Source organism: Falco naumanni, chromosome 7 (genome assembly GCF_017639655.2).
Source record: "Falco naumanni isolate bFalNau1 chromosome 7, bFalNau1.pat, whole genome shotgun sequence".
NCBI lineage: Eukaryota > Metazoa > Chordata > Aves > Falconiformes > Falconidae > Falco > Falco naumanni.
Window position 1 is genome coordinate 427,534 of NC_054060.1, and position 24,227 is coordinate 451,760.

The window sequence follows — 24,227 nt, forward strand, 5'->3', positions numbered from 1 at the left end:
GCTCTTTGTTTCCAACAGCTTCACCGCCAACTCGAGAGGTGTCGGCAAACAGACGCTCTGCAGCCATGAATGAATCCTCAGCCCCAAACAGTGCACTTGTGCTGCCCTGTGGGAACGGGCATGCCAAGGCATCCGGCACCACTGCACAGCATCCCTGAGACCTGTCCCCAAACACACGCACAGGGGCCCCACTGGAGGATGGATCCAAAACCCAGTGCTGGAACCACAAGACCCGCTCCTAGGCTCAGTCTGCTTAAATCTGTGCTGCTAACACAATGAGAGAGCAAGGCTGACTACGCTGCTGGTGCCACCTCACCACTGTGCACTCCCAGCTGAGGGAGTCTTGAGACAGTGCTTTAAGGATTTCAGATCTGCAGGGACTCCAGATGTCCCTTCCGAGATTTCTTAGTTTACAGTACAGCCATAAGTTAAGATAAATGATACAAAACAAGCTGCCCCAAGACATAGTTCTGAATTCTTGTAATGTGAAATTTCTAAGAAGCCTCACTCAGATACTGAGAAATGCCAGAAGCAGATGCAAGGCTTCAATCTTTAGATTGCCCTTGTAATCTGCAGTCAGTTTGTGGTCTTAAAAGTGCAACTCCAAGATGCCTTTTGGATCTTTGGCTGAACTAGCAGTGGCTCCTACCATCATTGTGCCTTTTCATGCCAAAACACCACTCGGACATCCTTTTCCACAGCCCCGTTCCCATTCACGGAAATGTATCCTGAACCACCAAAACCACACAAGAAAAACCAGCTTCTGAGCAAGTCCTGCTGCACGGAGGCAGTACACAGGCCCAATTTTGGCTAAGGTCAGGCTGCTCTATTGGAAGGATTTTCAGCTCCATTCATCCCATCTTCACACAGTGTCTAGAAGGAGCCAAGTCAAGACACCTTGAAGGTACCTGTTTTTCTCCAGGGACAACAAGCAGAGCTGCCTGTTCCCAGCTCACAAGCAAACTACTAAAGAGGTGAAATGAAGCCTGCCATGCCTGTAATAAATGAACAAGGGAGCAGAGATGTGCCAGAAAAGATGAGCTCATTGTAAAAATAATTGAGCTTTTACAAAAAAATCAATACAAAGACCTAGCTGGATTCAGATGCGCAACATGCCAGCAGCAAGACACCTCCTCACTGCCTGTATGCTTCCTTGTATGCTCTTTTTTACCAACTTTTCCTCAGATTTTTCCCGTTTTCATCTCTTTGTGCCACTCACTAGACCCTGCACTGGGAGGCTTTGGCCATATCCTGGAGCGTGACCTACTCCATGAGCAGCCAAAGAAAAGAGCTGCAGGCACAGAGGAGCAGGGATGATGCAGAGAAGCTACAGGCAGGCTTCCTTCAGGGGAAACAGAGGCAGGGAAACACAGAAGCATTAATTTTGGCCAAGAAAGAGGTGACCTCCCGAGCCAATCTCTGCTGGGAGAGTGCTGCTCCCACAGGTACACATTGCTGCCAGCTCTTGGCTGACACAGTCTTGAGCTGGGAGCCACATGCCTGAACCTCGCACCTACATGTTTCCATCTTCGCTGTAGGCTTTGTACTTCATGGCTTACTTTTTCCATCACACCCCATTCCCAGGTTCTGTTACGCCAGGAGATCACAGGTGGAGGGACCACCTTTTGTCCAGTGTTTGCCGGTAAATCCCCTGCCTGCCTCTCCAGGGCATAACCCATCCTGACACTCCATGCTTGGAAGGAGGGCAGGTTTGCTAGGGACTCACTCTGGCACGTCTTCCACAGCATCTCAGCCTGTGCCCATCCCAGCAGAGCCCTCTCTGGTGTCTGCAAAGGTGCTGGCACTGGCCCACAGCATCCTCCCAGAGTGCAGGGCTCATGAGTGACACACAAGTCCATGACAGACCCATCTCATGGTGGGCTGCCATGTCTTATCACCAGCTCTCATCTCCCTGACACCATCCAGCTCCTCATCCCACCCACCCTGACACACCCCAAATTTGTGCTGCATGGGAACACCTCCACTTGGGGCCGATGCACATTCCACTGGCACAATGAGGGATGATGTCTCTTCAAAGCACAGCTGAAGGACGTCATCCCTTGCCATGATTTCTATGTTCTTTCCTCTGCCCATACCCTGGTTCAAGGCCTTGGACCCATCAGTTATCACCCAAGCTAAGCTTGACGCTCAGCGTGCTTTGAAATAAGATGTTCCTTGACCTGCTTTTCTCTCATCACTAATTCACACCTAGCAGATTTGCAACTCAGCTCATGCATGAACTCTGCACTGGCACTGCTTAATGGCTAAACAGCAAATTCTGACAAAGCTCATTAAAAAAAGAAAGCCATTGATGTTAGCAATGCGCCTTAAATCTGACCCCCAGCTCCAGGCAGGTCTGCCAAGGAATCAACTGATCCCACTGGAAATATAAAGGAACAACAGAAAACTGTATCAATGTGGCTTGGAAGGAACCTCTTCTTTCTGTTACAGATGTGAAGCAGACAGACGACACAGGCTAGTTACACTAACCAGCTCCACAGTTTAAACAATTAAAATCAACCTCTTAAGAATGACACTAGCATGAAAACCTCCAGACACTATTGCGGCCTCATGGCTGCACAGATGGACTGGCTTTAGGGAATTTATTTGTGGCTCACCTAGAAACACAGGGAGTCAGAATCCCAGGAACACTCCTGGTGTTGCTGTGGCTGTAACACAATATAGACATGTCGACACAGGAAGACCAAACTGGCAGCTGGGCTGGGAGGACCAAGGTATGAAAACAAAATTCCCTGGCAGTGTTCTTTTTTATTTTTCCCCTAGCAAAACAAGATCCTCACGTTAAAAAAAAAAACAACAAACACCACCAGAAAAAACAAAAAGAAAAAACCCCAACAGCAGTAACAGAATGGGGGATGAAAAGGCTGCTGTCGAAAACATAATTACATTACCATATACATGTTCAGCCCTAGAAAGTTCTGAATGACACATTTCTACATATGTTTTTAAATAACTACAGGGTAATAATTACATCTAAAGCTACCAGCCCTTTTCTCTCTTCACTTTGAAACCTCTGTTTGGAAGTGTTTTCCATTAGGCAACACCTTTCAAACACAGCCAGCTATGCAGTACTGCTGGAGGTACCGAGGCGCTGCATCTGAGGCTCTGGCTGGCCACAGCAGCCATCGCACAGTCCAAGGCTAGCCGCATGTTGCTCCAGCGGGGAGGGCAAAGCCAAGGGACAGATCTGTGCTACTCGCTGGGCAAAAGGGCACAGAGAAGGGCTACAGCCCGCCACTTCTCTGGTACAACTGCCTCTGCAACAGTGCCATTTCCTGTATCTGAGTGGCTGCATCACTGTGAGGTCAGCAAGAAACCCTGTGACTGCATTGCCATGGAGCCGGCCGAGCGGGTGACCTTGCTTCTGGCCATTTCTCACACAAAGGCAAAGACAGCGCGGCCAGGACTGCAGCCAAGGAAAAGCACTGAGCAAATGTTCAAGATGGCCTGTCCCGCAGGGACTCCGCTCTATTCCATGGCCCCAAACATCTGCACAGTGCCTTTACCATCAGACCTGCGCACAAAAAGGCTGTGACCGAGCCATTGTCCTCACATCATCTTGTCCTTGCCTGTCTCCATCTAGCGTCTTCTGTCTCGGTGTCAGGCAGTTCCAGGAGGCTGGGGCTACCTGCCTGCCCAGCCCCAGCCCACCAGTGGTCACCAACTCCAGGTGCAGGAGAGCTCTGGGTCTCTGCTCTCCAGCCAGGGAAAAATGCATCACTTCTCTCTGTAGTTTGTTCTGGTGGAAGTATTAAGAGCTATGTAGTCCACACAACTAATCACAGTAATTAATGGGAATAATTGAGATACCCAACCAATATTTGCAAGCCTCTAAAATAGAAAGGTTGCAGATCTCATCTGTTCCACATCTAGAATTTGGGATAATCAATCACAAAACCCAGCACAACACACAGCAAAGCTATTCAGAGGTGCACATTGTACATCAGGCCAGCTGTGGGAAAAAAGTCCCAAACCATGGCACAACAGTACTTCTCATTGCCAAAACCCTGGGCAGGGCAATAAAACCCGTTTCCAGGCCAGGAGAGGACATAGCAGAAACGATTTTGCAAAGTGACACAGCGCATGGCAGAAACAGCTAGCACTCTTCTGGGCTGACTCTTGGGTAGCAGGCTAAAATCACACGTGGAACTCTCGGAGCTGGGAAGCTGCCTGCAAGCAGCTTTCATTTGAGAAATAAGAAAGGACAGAAGGGTGACGGTACAGCTGGGAGAAGGGTGGCAGTGCTCAGCAGAGCCTCACTGCTTATAAGCAAGGGCAGCAAAGAAGGGACAGCAGGAACGCTCTCCTGCACATAGGAGAATGAAAGCGGTGCAGGGCCTCGCAAGAGCAGGGAAAGGGAAAGCCACAAGCACTGCAGCAGCACTGCCAGGTGACAAGTGCCTAAGGAAAGGACAGGCAGGGTGCTCGCTCTGCCGGAATAAGAGCCCAAGCAGGGTGTTTGCTCTGTAAAATACCTGCCTGTCTGGGAGGTGTGGGGCCTGCAGGTGCTTGCTGGGAGCTCATGGAGGGCAAGGGGCAGCATGGAGCTGCCACAGCTGGGTCATGCCCACAGCCTGCCCAGAATATCGCACAGCAAGCTCCCTGTGCAGGGAATGGCCTTGCTTGGCCAAGAAAAGCAAAAAAAGTGCCCGCTGGACTCAACTGGCAGCAACACCCCAGTGAACAGTGACACCGCGACCCACGCGGTCATCACACCCAGCCTCTGGCGGTGTCTCTGAGCCACCCCTGAACTGTGGCACAATAGCACTTCTCACTGCCAAAACCCCAGGCAGGGCAGTAACGATGATGCCCCGTTACTTCAGGCAGGATTACTGTCTTCCCTCCTCCTCACACAGGGGACACTGAGGCACAAAGCAAGAAAGCAACATGATGGGTTCAGTAACGAGACAGCGATATCCTTTTTGGCTTTGAGCTCCTTGGCTACCAGGACATCTCTCAGAGCACCTGCCACCCTCCCCAAAAGGGGCATGCAGGCAGAGACACCCAAATCTGCAGCACCTCAACAAAACATTTTAGAGCCACAAGCAACAGCTGGAGACCTTATACTTTGCAAACTTTCCTCAGCATAGACGGGGACATGGAGCAACATGCAATAATAATAAAAAAAACTTCCCGGGGGGATACAGAAATAATACCATGTACATTCCAGCTTCCCGAACCACAATCGCCTGAGAAGCCGGCACTGTGGGAAAGTCTCAGCTTGCTTTTCCTGGGTATTATAAATAGAATTATGGCTGCAAGCAGGGCTTTAAACGCGGAGGAAGGGGGAAAAGGCCATTTAACGGGCTCTGTTTGAACTTGGACTCTGGCTAGCATCCAGCTCTCTGCAGAACAGCTGGTCACTTCCTGCTGAGTGAAGGCCAGTGCTCCCGCGCTGGGAACCAGGAAGCCCTGGCTGAGGGCTGCCTGTCAGATCCCAGAGTGCGTGAGCCTGCTGGGCATCGCACCTTGGGCTGCCATGTCAGTCACTTGGGAGCCTGCTCTGCTCCTGCTTGAGGCCAGGCCTCTGTTCTCCCATATGCTGCCGACACCAGCAGATAGATGGTGTGAGACTTCCCCAAGACTCCAGTCCACAAGGCTGTCATCCAAAGGATCTCAAGAACTTCTCTTTCAGCAAGCTGCTCTTTCTGACCCCGTATGAAGGCTCAGCACCCACCAAGCTCTGCGGGACTGAACCCCAGAGGTTACACTGCCTGGTTCTCCAGGCTCCTTGCCTTTGCCCGAGTAACTGCGGCTGCCTTTCCCTCATGGGTAGGCTGCTCATCACAAGCCCCGGCAGAGCCCTGCCATGGGCAGCTCAACATCCTCCCATCTACTCACTCTTCCCTCCCTTACTCTAGCTCCTGCTCATCGAGGTTATGAGCCTGCAGTTCCCCAGGCCAACTTTCAAGCACTACCATCATACTTCAAGCAGGATATCCCACACCAGAACCAGCAGCTTGTTCTGTAGCGATACCAACGGGGCCAGGGCCAGCAATTCCTTACTTAGCCTTGGTCCCCAGCCTCCTCTCCCACTGCTTCAACAGGAGCCAGAAACGCCTCCAGATAACTTTCAACCTAAGGGCCCTGGCCTCCTCCGCTGTACGGAACAACGCAGACCTGCCTCTGTTTCCTGCTACGGTACTGCGGCTTCTCACCCCTCCTGCCCCCACCGGCTGCACGCTGCTCCCTATCCCTGTGCAGGCGTCCTTCCCCCAGCCCTCAGGACCCCGCTCCCCCAGAGAGGACAGGCAGGCCCCCCCGAGGCGAGGCGGCAGGGCCCCCCGAGGCGAGGTAGGCCCCACGGGCCTGCCGCCCCCGCGCTCCCTGCCCGCCCGCGGGGTGCCAGCCGCCCCGCGGGAGACAGCGGGGGCTCGGGTCCCCTCAGGCAGCCGCCGGGCGGGCAGCAGCCCCTCGGGGGGGACGCCAGGGTACTGGCAGCCCCGCAACGGCCCCCCTGCCACCGCTCCGCGCCCCCGGCAAGGCGTGCGCGACCCCGCGCGCCGCGGAGGCGGGGGGCGGCGCGCCTGCACGCGGGGCGGGCGGGCGCGCGGGGCGCGGGCTCCCAGGCTGCCCGGCGCGGGGCGGGGCGGCGCGGGGCGGGGCGGCGCGGGGCGGGGCGGCGCGGGGCGGGGCGGGCCCGCCAGTCAGTCGGAGCGCGGCGGCCAGCGAGGGCGGCAGCAGCGGAGCGGAGCCGGAGCGGGCAGACCCAGCCGAGCCGAGGCGGAGCCGGAGCAAGCCCAGGATGATAAACACCCAGGACAGGTACGGGGCGGCGCGGTCCCCACCCTGCCCACCCCGCCGGGGCCTCCCTCGCCCCTCAGTGCGGGCCCGGGGGCGGGCGGCCTCCACCTTCCCCCGCTGAAACCCCCGTCGGGGCGGCGCCTCTCCCCGAGGAGCGACCCCGGGCGGGGGCCGGGCTCACCGGGGCCGGGCTCGGCTCCGGGGGGCGCCTCGGCGGCCGGTGTCAGAGCCCCCGTGGTCGGGCAGGCCCCTGAGGCGCGGGTTGTGCCTTCCCGCCCCGGGGGGCTCCGGGCAGGCAGCCCTTCTGGCAGGTTGGCTGTCGGCAGGCAGGGCCTTACTCGGGTTGTGGGTCTTGTGCTCAGCTGACCAGATTATCTTGTCTGTTCCTTCTGTAGAGTCCTAAAAGTGTCGTTTCCTGAACCTCTGTTCTGCTGTGTAGATAAGCACCCGGGGGATGTGTACAGAACAGCCTTGTTTCTTGGCTGTTGCACGCATGGTAGCACAGCTGTGCTGTGTTCATTTTACAAGTTGCTCCCCACATCAGGTTGCTTAATACATGGCTTGCAACGGCTGGTACCATCATATCTTACAGGCTAGGTGCAGCCCACATCTTCAGAGCCTGTTCTGAAAAGCAACACAAAAGAAAACCTAACGGTAATGTCAGGGGAGCTGTGTGGATCCATCTGTCTGGTCTAAGTGTTTAGCGTGAATAAACCCCCCCCAAAACCCGAGAAAACATGCAGCTTTTGGAGCCCAAGGTGCTGGTGGTTGTTGTGGAGTGAAAGCAGTGCTGGCCCGGGGCTTCAGGTACGAGGGCTGTTGAAGAGCAGCTGTGACGGGGTTCAGAAGTTGCTGAGTTGTCCTTTGCACTTCCCAGGGACAGGGCACGGGGTTGGGATTGCTGGAGGCTTAGCAAGTTAAAATTACACCTACTGGCTGAAAACATACGCTTGCTTCCAGCTCCTGTTTCAGGCAAGACTCAGTCAAGAAGCTTTTGCTTGGGAGTTTCTTCAGGGAAAAGTGGTCTTTTCAGATCAGTGATCTAAATGAAGCTTCTGGATAGCAGCTTCTCAGAAGGGAGGCTAGGGGAGAGCACAGTCCTAAATTTTAGGCTATAAACAGGCCTCAGGGAATGGAGTTGCAGTGGGCTGCTTGTGCACAGATGCATGAAACGATCAGACGTTGTTGGGCGCTTGCATGAACTTCTTCCCAGGGTGTAAATGTGCACCTGGAGGAAGGAAAACCTCTTAATACGTGCCATATGCACATGCGCTCTCTTCCCAGTGTTGCCTGACAGCGCTGCCCTGTGTATGCTGCTTTCAGGACCCTCCCTGGCTGCCACTGCGAAGTTTTGGTGGAGGATAGCGGTGCCGGTGTGCGGGTCGGTCTGTGGTCCGGGCTAGGTGAAGCACCATGCCGCAGGCAGGGCTCAGCAGCTAAAGGGGTCTTGTGTTTGGACTTCTGCATGTGCCAGAGGAAGTGAAACTGGGAAGTGTCTTGAACCGTTTTTGTGTGAAAACTACGCTTCCCCCCCCCCCCCTACAGTTCATTATCCAGCTTCTTGATGCCTTGGCCGCAAGTTGGCTGGAGCTATCAATAGTACATTGTTGACTGGGGGGTGAGGGAGGAGGGAAGGGAATAACAAAGCTGCCAACAGCTTTCTGGGGGTGGGGAATGGCACAGCAAAGTGCTTTGTCATGCCTCTCGACATCCACTACTACTGAATACACACTGGTCCATTGATAGCCCCAGTCATGCCGTGAGGAGGGACTGTATTAACACAAAAAGCCGCTGAGCATATGTGCAAAAGGGTTTGCCCTGAGAAATCTTTCCTGCAACTGCTTCATATCTTTTTTTCCTGATGCATTTAAACAGTCTTTTCTCCAAGAAGTGGAGGCTGTAGGCCACAGCACATGGGAACTCTGCTGAAGAGCCCCATATAGGGAACCTGGAGCAGGAAATACGTGGAGGAAGAATATTTGTGTTTCCTGTAGAGAGATTATTTTGGTATGAAGTGGCAAGCCAAGATCTTAGCAAAGTCTGCCTGTGTCATAACTGTGTTCGTGAGTTATTTTTTGGCATTCAGAAATGCCAAATGCCGGTAGTTCGTTTGCAGTCTGGTATATGTTCGTAGCATACTGTATAGGCGGTTCAGGTGATTCTGATAGTGCAGCTTGGTACTTGGTCTTTGGATACTGAAGCCTGTCTCCCTCCTGGGGGAGGGATTAGAATGGAAAAACGCTGTCTTAGGAACAGCTCAGTGAGAAGCTTTAGGGCAGACAGTAAGCTGTCAATACATCTACAGAGTCTGCCCGCTATAGCCTTGTTCCTCGCTCCGTGTGCTTATTGAAAACCCTCATACTCACCTTTATTTTGGTGGTGTTTACATAGCTTTGCACTGTACTTGTTTCATAATGGGAACACTGGGGAATGACTGGTTTCTCTGCATTGCTGTTGCAGGCTTTGTTAGAGGGATACCGCTGCTGTGCCATGCCTCAGCAAAGAGCTTTTGTGGTACTGATAAAGGAAGCAATGCTCCAGAAGTAAAATAATTTGCTTTCATGAACTTTATAAAAGCTAGAGCAGATATTAAAGCCTGCATTCAAAGTGATCCTGAAAGACCGTGTATAGCACATCCGAACAAACTTAGAAACTGCAAGGGAAACATACTTTATTGCTCTTAAAAGTAGATCTGTGGAGTGAACTTGTAATATTTAGGGTTGGGGTGAAGAACGTATGTATGATGTTTCATTTGCATGTGAAAATGCCAGCTCAGATGTTGTAGAGTGTGTTGAAAATATCTGAGGAACCAGCCCTTTCACTCCTCCTCGTTTTGAAAATGTGAAACTTAAACCTCCTCCTTCTGGGTCCTGTTGATCTATTTGTAGATACTTGTCTATAGAAAATGTGTGCTCATCTGGTCATGCGTTTCCAGCCATCTGCTATTGGCAGACTTCCAGGTGTCCCTTATTAGCATGAGGTTGCTCAGCACTCTCTCAGGGATCTTGGCTGCAAAGCCCCTCCTCCGTTTCTAACAAAACGCCACTGGTTTCTGATACAACTTGGGCAGTGACTGTTTTTGATGTAGGTCCCTGGGTGCTGAAGCTCTGATAGCTGCCTCTGACATGCTATGGAGGAGCAGGGATATGAACGGTTTGGGGTAATGAGGAGCTGTAGCATCTGAAATGTGATCCCTGCTAATGTAACCTGGTGTTCTCTCTCTTTTTTCTTGCAGTAGTATTTTACCCTTGAGTAACTGTCCCCAGCTGCAATGCTGCAGGCACATTGTTCCAGGGCCTCTGTGGTGCTCCTGATGCCCCTCACCCACTGTCGAAGATCCCCGGTGGGCGAGGGGGTAGCAGGGATCCTTCTCTTTCAGCTCTGACATATAAGGTGAGAAAGATCTGACATCTAAATAATGACCTGTACCTGTGTTGCAATTGTGTTTGATTCCTTTCACAGTCTGATGGGAATAAATGCAAATAACTCCAAGGTAGTAAGTGGGAGAACAGCTAATTTTTCAGCAACCCTGTTGGCAGGTTTATACCACCTGTTTATTAAGAAGCAAGAGACCTTTTCTCAAAGATGTGCAGCAAATAATTCATTAGCCCTGTTCCCAGAGGCCTGTTTAAGCTATTCCATGTGGAGCCAGCATTATCAAAACATGAAACAACTTCTTAAATGTCTCAAAAAAGAGGAAGTGAGTAGTAGAAAGGTGAAATGCAGAGAGAGAATGGTTGATAAGTTCCTTCCTGTGCCCTAGTCCGGAAGGTAACGCTGTCGGGGCCTGGGAGCTGCCTGAAACGATGTACTGACTTCACAAAAGAGCAAGGTAGCCATCCACTTCACACTCAAACGTTTCTAGAACATGTAGCTAGGATGAGGCAAGATCAGGGAGGCTTTGTAGCATGTGGCTCTCTGGTTTTGGCCCTCTTCATTGAGTGGGACCTTTCCTTTTGAATGAAGAAACCTGACTGTTCCTTGCTGTAGAATAATTGATGCTTGTGCAACTTTGTGTTGTGGTGGCACACATCTGTCTGCCTTCTGGGATGGGGCTGCTTTGCCACATGCCAGGGAATCAAGTGCTGTCAGATGAGGTAGCCTAAATTTATGCTCAGCTTGCAAATTCGGCTGTTCAGACAGGAGTGTTGTCATAGGTGTTAGACTAGATTTGTAATTGCCCAGTGGGAGGCATGCAGGCTCTATATGATGAAAAAATACAAGTCCTTTTGGGTCACAGCTACCAAAGTCTCCTCTTTAAATTCATGAGAGAATTGCAGGCCTTGTGGCTGCCTTCAGAGGAGTTTTCTTTAATGCAGCCGTGGTGAATTTTTAGCATGTGCCTCACCTGCTTACCTTGTAAATAAACGCCAACCTCTGTAGCCTCTTAATAACATCAGCTTAACGCTATTGAGTTAAATTGTCACAGATGTTACGGAGGGGTATGAAACCCAGAGAAGCAGCAGAGCACAACGGGCTTCCTGTCAGATAAAGAAGATACGTAAATAGCTTCAAGAGGGCTCAGGACAACTGATGAATTCCCTCTGGATGGGAGGGGATGAGAAATAGGGGACCCTGCAACTTAAACTTCTGCAGGCCAGCTTTGCCAAGCCTTGTAGACACACCAGGCAAGGTCCAAAGGCAGACGATGGGCTCAGTTTGGAGACTTTGAAGTGTTTAATTTCCGTACGGCCTTGAATTTGCACAGAAGCTTTTGGCAGTGGTGTGTAGGCAGGGGTTGCTGCCTGTGGGGATGTCATCTATATAGCTGCATCCCAGAAATACAGATGTAATTCTTCCTGGGTTTGTTGCTGACAAAAGCTAGCAGAATCTGTTCAGAAAATCAGCCGCTTCTGTAACAGAGCTCATCCCAGAGCAGAGCAGGCTGTGTTGCCCGGTGGTTTGAAGTCAAAGCTCAGATGGAGGTTGCTGGGACTCTCTCTGCCCCTCTCCGTCCCCTGCTCAGTTTAGCAGTGCTGTAGTTACAGCAGACTGAGCTTTTCAGCCAGCAAGCTTCAGTATGACCTGGAAAAGCATCTGGACCCAAAAGCTTAAATCTTTTTTTTTTCCAGCTTTATCAGCTGTTCTAGTTCAAGGGGTGACCTTTCTGAACAAGCCTGCCTCCTTTGGAGCATGCAGCGCAGTGCTGATAGACAACGGCACTATAAATTAAGCAGCTGGGTCTCCCTACAGTTGTTGGTATTTTTGTATTGAGACTTAATACTCGTTCCTTCATCATGGCAGCTTTACTTGAGCTGGGAATGCAATAGCAATCAGCATTGGTGCTGCGCAGCCAGGACGGGCTTTGTGCGCATGGACGTGCTCTGGCTAGCAAACTTGGCAGGAGGCTGCAGGTGTAGCACATGCCAGCAGTAGGCTGCTTACATGGGTTTCTCCAGCCGCTTGGCTATGGTAGATCATAACATCCTTTCTTCTTATGCTGCCAACATGTAGGGGCCTCCCCCGTCCTTCTCCGGACGTCTGAGGAGCGTAGCTGGGTTGAAAAATCTTGTGCTCAATGAATTGTAACCGAGTGGAAGCTGGTCTTTGTGGCGTTACCTCGCTGAAATGGAGCGGGGTGCCAGAGAGCCGGTGGTTTAGGCAGCTGTGTACAAGAGATAGTCTGGTGGGGGTTTTTTGCCCATGATGGCATGACAGGGGGATTTTGCAGGGGTGAACTAAAATGAAACATTTGTTGCGTAAACAGGATTTTACTTTGAGCAGCTTCCAAAAAATCCTGGGCTGCTGCTTCACAGGAACAGCTTCTCTCCCCAGCATCTCACTATCTCTATTTTGATGCCTAGAAATACAATATCAGCTGCCCAAGACAGGCTGTGTAAATGTAACTCCCACTGAACTAGGGGAACTGGTTCTGTTGATCCCTGCAGTTGTGCTGCCTTTGGCTAATGAGCTGTTGCACTCTGGGGCTTTAAGTGGGAAAATCACACGAGGTTTGGAGCGCAGGGCATAACTTCTGGTGGTGGAAGGGCTAAGCCAGAAGGCTTGGAAAGAGCTTTTCTCGTCCTATTGCAGGCTCCTGCCAGTCTTCCTGCACAAATGCATGTGTGTGCCTCCCCCTTCAATGTGTCAATCCCAGCCTGCTTTTCTCAACTTCCCCACCCTGTTTTTGTTTTCATGAAGTGTAAGAAAAGAAGCATCTGTGAGCTTTTCTTGAGAGAAGGATCTTTTCTGAAAGAGAGATGCTTTCTGCACAGTAACAACTGTAAGTGACTCCTATAAAGTGACTGGTGAAGGATGTGCATATAATCCCCTTGGTTTTGTTGTTGTTTTTTTTTTTAAATAAACCTCTATAGTGCTGAGCTCTCTGGGGTCAGGTCTGACTCTTGCTGCTGGCTCTGTGGTGGTTTTATCAGAGCAGTCTGGGCAGCTGTCTGTAGGTTTCTTGGTGTGCTTGGTTTAAAACTAACAGAGCCCGACAGCAGGCACAGCCACAAAAACTTTCAAACTCGATGAATAAACTTATTTCCTACAGGATATTTATTCTGATGAAGTGTAAACTTCTTTTTCGGCTAAGCTTTGTGGGCTTTAAACAAACAGCAGCTTCCTCTGCTCCAGTTACTGAAGCCAGGCGGTTCCTCATTTGCATGCGGTGTTACTTTGTTGCCAGCGTTCATGTACTCAATGGCTGCTGCTTTGTTGTGATAGGCAAACCAAGAGGGATCAATTTTAATACATATGGTAATAGGAATTAAAAGCACTGGGACACAGGCTCAAGGAGTCTGGAAAGGTTCTCAGTGTTGTTCTTGCTGAACCACTCACTGGTCTTTCAGCAGTGGTTACTCCTTCATAGCTTAAAACACCTACAAGAAAATACCTGTGTGAAAAGCAGCAATACTGAGCAGTCTTTCGCCCTCTTACTGGGCATGGTTGGCTGCTGTGTTTGTACTGCCCATCCTCTAAATGCATGCCCACTGCAGATCCAAACTGGACTGAGCGTTCTTTGCTGTGCTGGCTCCCTGTGTGTGTTATGGTCAGATAAGAGTATATGTCACTACAAAGCATTTATTAAACCTTGCCTGGTGAGGTGCTGTCTTTCTGCAGCAGTGTCACTTGCTTCATTGTCAGTCCAGCTGATCATCAGCGGATCAGAGCTTGTAATGAGCTGCTGGATTAATCACCCTGTTACAATAAAATTCCTGGAGACTGGATGGTCGCTCACCTAATAACCCAATGGAGTAACCCACTTCCCATCCCACCTGTTGATGCTGTTGAGGAGAGAGGGACATGTGGCTTTACCAGGCACTCCTGTGACTTGGGAGCAGAGCAGACATGACTCCCAATACCTGGTTAACTTCTGCTCTTCAAAGCTTTGCAGGTGACTTTGTAAACGTGAGGGAATCAGGATGCATGAGCCTGTAACCAAGCAGATGGGAACAGTTCAGCTTCCTTTGCAGCTGACAATTTTAACTTGGGAACCTAATGAATTTCTTCACCATTTCATTGGGGCTTTTTGAAGTGAAATGTGGAAGTCATTACTGGGCAAGCCAACTGCCTGCAAAAATTGTCAGGAGAAGGAATGGAGTTTTAACCACGAAATTTTTTTCTAGGAACTGCTGAGCTGAATCTGCGGTGCTCTGCATGCTTGGCATTCTAGTTAGAGCAGTATTGGAGAGGACCATGTACATTTGTGGAAAAGACCTCATGATCCTCAGATTTGTGTAGCTTCTGTCTGTTTTGGGATTCTCTTTGTGCTATGTGTTTTCCTCCCTTATACCAAAAGGCTAGCCATTTGCCATACCAGTTGCTTGTAAGATCTGGGAAAGCAATTTGTGGTCATCCCCGAAGCAAAAAAACTGTGGTGGGGATTGGGGAGACAACGGAACTGGTCAAACTGCAGCAGCAGATGCTCTTCCAGCTTGTCAGTTCAAGTTGTGTTCTTTGAGGGGCAGGTCATGAACCATCCCTCGAAGATGTGGCTGGGACCTGTGGTGAATGAATGGACTTCCGCTACCCAGAAATGTAACACAATGTAAATATGCAAAACTACATTCCCTTGAACAGGAAAACATGACTAGGAAAATCACTCTGAGGTCTGAGTACTCATTGTGGTGTGTCCCTGAGGCAGTGAAAGGGGAAGGGAAAAGTTTAATGATGCTCTTGGTAAGACTATAATACCATTTGTTTTGCATTTGGTCTCTCTAGTTGTACTCCACTGGCTGGTTAGTATGTAGGACTTTTTTGTTCTTTATGTTTGCATATAAATAAAAGTAAGGTATTACAGGTAGTTCAGAACAATAGCTCTTAATCACTTTAGAGAGCTGTGACTCAAATGTGAGCTTGCAGCTGACTGCACACACCTTCATGAGCTGTGGTGGATCTCACACGGTGGCTGAATTCTAGTGATAGGCTGAAACTCTAGACACACAGAAGTCGTAAGGGCTGGTCCTTTGTCAGGTGGGTGCTCCCACTGAAAACGCAGTCTCTCTGCATGCTCATTGAAGCATGATCTCTTACATTTTTTGGTCTATAATCTCATGGATTGTTTTCTCTAACCCTAAAGCATATTTCATGAGCTTTTCTCCCTCCCTTGCACAGGACGAGAAGATCACTGTTAACCAAGATGTCCCAGTGCACGAAGGGAAGCCTCATATTGTCCACTTCCAGTACAAGGTCACAGAGGTGAAGACCTCCTCCTGGGATGCAGTGCTCTCTAACCAGAGCCTTTTTGTGGAAATCCCTGATGGATTATTAGCTGATGGAAGCAAAGAAGGGTAAGTTCAGGGTCTCAGAGCTGCATCTGTCGCTCCCCAGGCAGCAAGACTTTGCTTACGCGGGTGATGCTGTGTGGGGGCTGTATGTACGGCAATCTGAAGTATATCCTTACCCCGTTGCCTTCAGAGAACAGTCTTCCTGTTAGTCCTCCATATATATTTTGCCCCTGGTGATCATTCCGTATGGGTTACTGTTTTTTGAGTCCATATGCTAATGAAAAACAAGCAGTAAATGAGCAGAGTGATCTTTGTGTACTTCTGGAAGCCTTTTTCCAAACTTTTTCTTTTTTTTTTTTTTTTTTCTGCTGGCCACTTGGCAAGCTTATTTTGGCAGGTGTTTTCCTCTCTTTCAGGGGGGGAAAAAACCTCCATTATATTGATGTGCTTCTTCTCATCAGTAGGTGGATCTGCTCTTGGAGTGCCGCCACGCAGGCGTTGGGCTCTGCCAGAATCTCTTGATTTTTCTCTGTTGGCAGAATACGGTAGTGTTTTGTCCAGACAGCTCTGCTCTGGGAAGTTTGTGTAAACGCAGCTTCCAGAGCAGCTACTTCCTGCCAAGTGCTTTGCCAGAGATGTCCGCTGGCGGGAAGCGCTGTAGCGTAGATGTGGCTTTACTGGATTCCTCTGCAGAGCACTTTGAAGTCCTCCTAAATCTTCAAGTAGGCTTCATCCATAAATGACACAAGCTAATTAAGAAAGAAACCTCACTGGGCACCTTCAGTAAGTGTCAGTATTCTTGCTGTCTCACACTTCTCTCATTTGACTGTGTGAGTCCATAGAAATGTTTGTGTAATTTCTTCAGGTGGCCCATAAATCTTTTAGCTGTCCAGGAGCCTACTGTCTTGGGAGCAGGTTCTTCTGGGAGGGAATTTATACGCCTGTGTCATTGTGACTTAAAGCACAGTTTTGTTGGATTATTTTTAGCTAGGTAAAACAGCCTAGTAGAGGCTATAATTAAAATAGTTCACTACCATATTAACAAAACCCTTGCAAATTTTATCTCCCTTGCTGCACTCCAGTCTTACTGACTGCTGTTTAATTAGATGTCAATTGAAGCCCTGTTTGTCACTGCTCTAGCAGTCTGCATCGTAAATGGTTACAAGGCCAGCAGTGACAGCGGCAGCTCCACCATGCCGATCCCTGGGGCTCAGAGAGGAGTTAATGCAGCACTGCTTCCATCAAGAGGTGGCAGAAATAATTCAGCTGGAAAGGCAGGAAGCATGGATTCAGGGTGCATCAGCTGTGCCAGCCAGCTGATGTGTTCAGGAAATGGCTTTTCCTGTGCACATGCTCCTTCAGTGATGTTTTTCTCTTCTCTTCTGTCTGGCATGAGCTTGTGTCTATTTTTTGTTTCTTTCCCCCACCCCACCCCCTTTTCTCCCATAAACCACAAAATTTAACAAAACAAATCCCCTCGTGTATGTGGCCTGGCTTGGGATTAGCTGCAATATTCAGCTTCCCACATACGAAGGCTGCTGTGGGTGCATGTTTGTGCATGCCAGCACGCAGATGCAGAGGACAGTGACTTGTTTGGTGACTTGACGTGAGGACAGCTTTTGGTTCAGCAGAGCTGGATAGTGAAGCAGGAAGCCCATTGTTTCAGCACCCATTGTTCACTGGAAGGGGTCTGTAAACAAGTAATCTTTCTGCCTGAAAACATCCAAACAGTAGATAATGCTCAGAGGCTTCCTTGGGACAGGACTTCCTATAGCTGATGTTCTTTTGTCTTCCTCCTCCTTGGCAGGTTATCAGCACTGTTGGAGTTTGCTGAAGAAAAAATGAAAGTAAACTACGTCTTTATTTGCTTCAGAAAAAGCAGAGAAGACAGAGGTGAGAACTCGTCCCCACTGTCACGTTTGCTCCCTAGATCTAAGGCAGTGCTGCTGAAGCTGTACAAAAATCTGGTAATCCCAAGGCAAGACTCCACAGGATGCTTCCTATTTCAGTAATTGTTACGTGTGTAGTTCTTGTGGCGTTCGTACAAATTAGTAATAGTTCCTTGTGAAGGAAATAAGCCCTTTCTTGAGACTAAGGGAGAGGGAGTATTTTGGTTTCTCCAGCAGTTATGCTTTGCTGTCCTGCCATTAATTACTAGTACTCTCATGCAGAAAGCTGCTTCTGAATTACTTGGAGTATTTTGTCGCCCAGAAATTGGCTAATACTGCTTCTTTGGTAAGGAGTGAAGGTCTCCATTTGGCACCTGGTTTCTGTGATTTGGAAGGAGAAACCAGGGAGAAGTTGTTATGTGGGAAATGAACACTTGTAGCTTGTTGCTCTGATGTTCATCTGCTTTTTAAAGATCTCCCAGCACTTTTGCCCTTCCGTAGGCTTACAGGTAATCCTGACCCTGGCTATAGACGCTTATGGCTTAGAAGGGCTGCATTAAGATCTAAAGATAGACGTGTTGGATGAGTGATTACAGCATGGAAGTTTGAGATTTGTGGTGAGGTACCAGGCTCTATGGCTGTGTCACTTTCAATCTTACTAGATGCAGGCTAATAACCAAGTAATTGCCATGGCAGGAGTAATTCAAACCTTAATTCTAATTTTACTCTGCTGCTTCACAAGCTGCACTGTCTTTTCTGAAACGAAGCGCGTTATTAGAGTTAAGCTGTGCTGAGCCCAGGAAGATGTCATTCCACATTACGATGCCAATTGTAATTTTCAGATTAAGTTCTTGCTGTAATGTCATCACCACCAGAGGTTGTACAGGTGACCTCTGCAGTGGCTGGTTGCAGGAGACATCTGATACTGGGTTTTGGTTTTAAAAGTGGGCCGTGTGTTGTTCTTGGACCTGGCTTATTTGTATGAGTTCCAGAGTGCTCCAGATCCTGGGTCCTTGTCTGTGCAGTTGAAACTCGGTCCTGTCTTGAAAATACGCAGGGGCTCCTCTGCGTGACCATTCGGTGGCTTGGGGCTGATCATCAGAGGGTGCTGTAGAGATCAGGTGCTGCCCAAGGTAACTTTCACGGGGCACATTTAGTAATTTAGTGACAAGGGAGCGTGCATCCAGTCACTGCATAATGCAGCCTTGCCTGACTGAGACAAGGTGTGTGCGGCACTTCTGGACTGACCCTGCTCTGAACTTCTGTCTGTAACCCATGGTGGCTTTCCTGGGGGACTGCACCGAACTGTGCTGAGCCGTCTTGAGTTTCCACTGAGCTCCAGGTCCTGTTTGTGGAGACAGCAAATGTCTACCTAGACCCTGAGCAAACAGATTCCTGTTGGCTGCTGTCTGACCCACTTTCAGAGCTTAAAGGGTGCTGGGACCCACTTAAGTACAGAACAAAAACTGTGACGTGCTGCAGGATGGCCATGTGCATCCTGGGAAGGTGGGAGTGCAGCTGGTGCAGGTAGATGACCAACTATCGCTGTTTCTCAGAGGAAGTGGAAAAGACATCGCAGGATAAACATGGACAGACCTGCTCGGCTGCACAACTAAAATCCCCTTCACGCTTAGGAGCGGCTGTGATGAATGCAGGAAGAGACAAAACCTCCTACCCGAGAGGGCTGTCATGTTCAAATGGGGGTTTTCTGTGCAGGAAGTTTTGGATGCAACTCGCGGATGGTGTTCAATGCACTTTGGTATTCATGGCTTCCAGGGTGATACAGGTAAAGAGGATTATTCCTGGTGGTAACAGATTTCCTTCTCTTTGGTAGCTCCGCTCCTGAAGACATTCAGCTTCTTGGGCTTTGAAATTGTGAGGCCTGGTCACCCCTCTGTCCCGTCACGGCCAGATGTGATGTTCATGGTGTACCCCCTGGATCAGAACTCTTCCTCTGATGAAGAATAGCTACAGCAGAGGACTCCAGTGTGACCTGAAAATGCTGTTGAGGGGAGAGACGGTTACATCTCCTTTCTTGAGGAAAGGGAAAACAAGCTTCTGTTGGACTGAAACTGCATTTCTCATTGTTAGGTTGGCCTGTGTATCCTCAGAGTTGACTATCTCGTTGAAATGTTTTGCCTAGAGAACTATATATACACACATGTAATCACCAAATAGTAAATGGAAGATGTTATGAACTGGCATAGGAGCTCTTTACGTGCAGCTGTGTGGTGTGTTAGCCTAGGGGTGCCCCGTGCCCAGGCCGTGTGGGGGGGGAGCACAGCGGTAGGTGCAGTATGAACTCCTTGACTTCTCTAAACCTGTGTTGGTCCTTTCCCAATCACCCGACACACGCTCATCTGACAGACTACCTTCCTGGTTTTCACTCAAGACTCTTAAGTAGAGGGTGTGTTTTGGGTGTTAGGCACAAGGAGATGTGCTCGAGTTTAACCTTTAACACTACATTAAAACCCCCTTGCGTCTCTGCTTTGGGGCGACTGATGCTGTTTTAACTGGTCTAATTTTTTTTTTTTTTTTTTGTTTTAAACTTATTGCTCTTCCAGCTTTTGTTTTAAGCGGTCTTAACTCTGTTCAATGTTACCACTGCACTATCACAGCGTTCAATAAAAGGGGCATTCAGATGAACTTCACACAGCTGGGGCTGCTTATTTGAAAGGAACAGAGCTTCTGGTGGGCCTCCCGTAGTGCTGGAATGGTTTCTGAAGGTCAAGTGAGTGTTTGGAGCAATACCTCTGCTCTGGGGGAACGTTTTCTTAGCTGCCTGCGGTGTGAAAGTCCAAAGAGCCAAAAAAAGCTCATGCCTTTATCCTCTGCCCAAGAACGGTACAGAGCGGGCCTGTGGCTGCCACCTCTGTTCTTGCTCCTCACCTTTCCAAAGAGATGATCTCAAGAGTTGAGTCACTGAGCTAATGGCTGTATCCAAACCAAAATGGGTTGCGTGTGGGGGCAGGCATGGATGGTGGGATGCTCTCGCCACCCAGGGGCTTTCCTGGGATGGAGGGATGGGGCTGTGGTGCTGGTGGAACCTCACGTTTCAGCCCTGCCCTTTCTAATGCTGGAGAATGAGGTTATGCTCTTGTCTTTGTGCCATGTGGATGTAACCTGGCTGGCTTTCTTTGAAAGGCCACATGAGAAGGGTGTATTTATAAACTGTGCCCCAGAGGTGTGCTGTGAACCCCTTCCTGGCCTGGCTGCTTGCGTGTGGCATTGTCCTTGTGTGCTTTGTTGTGCTCTGCTCCTTCTGTGGAGGATTTTGTTAAAAGCCAAAGCCAAGCCATTCCATAAATGTCATGGTCAGTGTTTTCTGTTTGGGGGAGAGAGTTGGGGCTAGGATACAAGTTTGTGTGAATAAATCAACTTAAAGTTTGTCTCTCTCTTTCCCTCCTTCCCTTCCAATGAAATGAAAGGGCTGGTGGCTCTACTCCCTCCTCAATGGGGCATTAAGTCCCATCTGGTTTAAAATCAGAGGCTGTGCTGTGCTGATGGGAGGGTCTCTGCCCCAGCTTTTATTGTGGGGCCATTGGCCCCTCTACTTGCTGGCTGTGGCTTTGAAACAGGCATTGCCCCTCCTGTCCTTGTTCCAGGTGCTGTGATGAGACAGAGCCCTTGCACCTGCTCCCTAGCTGAGACAATGCTGCTTTCTAGTTCTGGCTTTTGAAAGGGCAAATTTTACCCCTTCCTTGAACCATGGGGTGTTGCTGCATGCTCCAGGGCCCTCCTGCCACCCCATGGTGCTCCTCTACTGGCACATCCCTAATGTGATGAGGGGGGAACTGCTTTGCTCCTTCTTTACTTTTAAAACTTACTGGTAAAGCGCAGGGTTCTGGTTGTGGGAGCTTGGACTGAGGATGAACTCCTGGGTTTGTTAATAATCTGCAGTTACGAGGCTGTGCCAGTGCCAGCACCAAATACTCTCCTGCCCTGGCTCAAGCGAGTGTGTCAAGTGTAGAGGGCTCTGATCACCGAGTGTCCTCAGAAATACCCCCTTGAAAATGGAAAAAGTTTGATTTTTCTGGGTGCTGCCTCCTGTGCAGGCCACTGCTATTGCAAAGCTGGAGGAGCCAGGCACACTGGTTCCCCCAGCTGCCTTCCTCCCTGGGCTGGTGCTGTAGGGCAGGGCCCCGGTAGCCTGTGGGCAGCTGGCCCTTGCTGGTGCCCAGGGGTTCAAGCCTTGTGGAGCCATGGATGCTGGCGGCAGAACTGAGGGGCTGGGTCCGTGTGCAGGGTCTGGGAGCAAGCGGAAGGGCACTGTGGGGCAGGACCTACTGCCCCATGGGGCCACCCTGCCACTGCCTCGGTGGCCGTGGACTGATGAACACGAGTAGGCCTGTGTCTGCTCAGGCCCTCTCAGATGACTCTGAGATGGGGACCACCCTCTTCCCCCCACCCTGCCCACTGCCTCCAAAGTCTCTGGCCACAGCTTTTTGGGACAAAGGACCAGAATTTGGGAGAGCAGGAAGAAAAAGCCACCCTCACAGGTTTGTGATTGTCTCTTAAAAAGATTTATTCTCTCTCCTTGCCCAAATGTACAAAGGCAAGAAGAGTACAGTTTGTATATATATATATTTATATATATATATAAAAAAAACAAGGAACTTGGTAATAATGTACACTTTACAGAAGGGCAGAATCAGGAAGACTGAAATGAAACCCAACACAGTAATGCCAACAGAAACAAGCTATAAACACCAACGGATTGATGCCCTGGCCGGCCGCCTGCGGGGCCCGGTGGGCAGGGGACAGGAGGGGGCACCCCACAGGCAGGGGACCCTACGGGCAGGGGAGCTGCACTGCTGCGGGGGTGGGGTGCCAGTCCTGCAGGCAAGAACTGACAAGGAAAACCCAGAAAACGTTAAAACCTCAAACCTATTCTGCATAAACAGTTGTTTCACTTAACACCTAAAGGGAGACTCAACTGGGAAGGCAGGGAGCAGCCCCCCTGACCCCCTTTCTCAGCTACCAGCAAAGCCTGCAGTGCCACCCTGCCCAGCCCAGACACCCTCTACACCCCTGGAGCAGTGCCTGGAGCCAGGCTCCGCTGGATGAGCCAAGGCTGGAGGCAGGCGCAGCTGGTGGGCAGGACACTGCTCCCTGTATGGGCCGCAGTGCTCCCCCATCACCCTGGCCCCTCTGGTCCCCAGCCCCGTGGCTGTGAGTGGCTCTGTCGTGGGCTTGGCATCACCTACCCTGTCCCCAAGGAGCGTGCTGGGCCACGTGGCCCTGTCTCCTTGTGAAGAGAATGAAGTTTGGAAGAAAAAGGAATCGGACAATAAGCGCAGGCTGGGGCCATTGTGCTGCCAGCTCCCAAACCAGGGCAGAGACCAGTAAGCACCTCTTTTCCAACTGGGTAAAGTGGGATGGGGGAGGGTGGGGAACAGGGAAAGAAAACAAAACCCAAAACAACAGGTTTCAAACAATTGCTTTTTACAGTATGTACAGAGCCTGGCAGGCAGAGCATCCCGGTACAGCAGCCCCTTGGGGCTGGGTGCGACACAGACAGACACATCCGAGACCGGTGGCCCCCTGTGCCCCCTGCCAGGCAGTGAAGAGGGAGCTGGGGTGGCCCAGCTGCTGCAGGGCCGAGGTAGAACATCGGCCTGGGGGGAGCCACACTGGGGCTGGGGGAGCAGGGGAACAGAAAGCCCCTGTTCACAGGTGCTGCTGAGCAGCCGGGAGCGGGGACCAGCTTGCTCCAGAGCCTGGCGGCCTGAGCCCCGAGGAGGGGACCAGCACGGCCCCCTGTGCCTCTGGCAGAGCCCGAGCACGCGTGGGCCCCGCTCGCACTGCCCAAAGCAGAAGATGGATGTGAAGGGGAGCTGCAGCCCTTACCCCCCCCCACCCAAGTGGGATGTGCTGGTCTGGGGGCTGGGGAGCACTTGCTGGGGGGGAGGGCAGAGGAAAGGCTGGGGGGCATTGAAGAGTCTCAGCTCAGAAACCAGCTCGGAAGCCACAGGATGAGCTCCAGGCAGGTCTGGGCTGTGCAAGGCACTGGGGAGGGACGGTGGCAGCCAGCTGGGTGATGGGTACAGCCCCCACCTCTGTGCCCAGCTGTCCCCAGCCCTGCTGAGCCCCAGCCACCCAGGGGTAGGGGGGGTGGCGCACAGATGCTGCCAGGGCCAAGAGCAGCCCCCAACTCCCCCAACCCACTGCTCCAGCCACAGGCCACATGCTGGCTGCTCCTGCTGGCGCCGGCACGGAGCAGCAGGTGCTGTGGGGTGCAGGATCAGCCGTGGGACTGGCAGAGGGTACACCCCACATGCAGCACACCCCCATGCCACAAGGCCAACTCTGGCCAGGCTGACACCCACACCCAGGCTCAGACCAGGTGCCCCGGCCCCAACACCCGCCTTGGCTCCACATGAGCCAGCTCTTCGTTTCCTGAGACTGCAACTCCACGGCAGGCTCAGCCCCTGAGCCCCAGCGAGGAGCAGGAGGAGGTAGTGCTCCTGCTGCCCCGTCCTGTGGCACTCAGCCCCATCATGAAGCAGCAGTTCGCAGAGACATGTCAGGGTCCCAAATCCATTGAGAAACCTCAGTGCTTCTGTTTCCTCTTCATATGCACCAGGCAGGCGAGTCACCTCCATCCCGAGGCCAGTGCCCAGTACAATAAATATTTCCGCAGGTACCAGCTCGCCCGCTCACCGAAGGGGAGGGTATAGAGGGGGGAGTCACGTGTGTGTCCGACGGTGGGGAGAAGACAGAATCTGCCTTGGATCACGGCAGGCACGTCAAGCAGAACAATTAACACCATTCAACTGATGTCTAAAGGAGTCTCCAGCGCTTCCCCATGTGAGCCAGTCACATGTCTTGTACAGCCCAGGCGTCCGGTGCATCACGTCCTGCCACGACCCAAGGTCAAGTCAGCTCCTGCTGCTGGCAGCCC

The 24,227-nt window shown here is 50.9% G+C and overlaps 2 protein-coding genes across 3 annotated transcripts in view; one reads left to right on the forward strand and one right to left on the reverse strand.

The window, feature by feature from the left end:
* The first annotated feature begins 6,659 nt into the window (after nucleotides 1-6,659).
* Nucleotides 6,660-20,710, forward strand: OAZ2 (ornithine decarboxylase antizyme 2). The gene is given in 6 exon segments (XM_040601523.1): nucleotides 6,660-6,786; nucleotides 10,001-10,076; nucleotides 10,078-10,158; nucleotides 15,322-15,497; nucleotides 17,242-17,327; nucleotides 19,158-20,710. Coding segments are annotated over 6 exon segments (573 nt in total). The 5' UTR covers nucleotides 6,660-6,766; the 3' UTR covers nucleotides 19,292-20,710.
* Nucleotides 20,711-22,751: 2,041 nt separating this feature from the next.
* Nucleotides 22,752-24,227, reverse strand: part of ZNF609 (zinc finger protein 609) — a 74,614-nt gene continuing 73,138 nt past the window's right edge. For both annotated transcript variants that reach the window (XM_040599583.1, XM_040599582.1), the window contains exon 10: nucleotides 22,752-24,183. The gene's annotated coding sequence lies outside the window, so the exon portion shown is untranslated. The remainder of the gene's footprint in view (nucleotides 24,184-24,227) is intronic.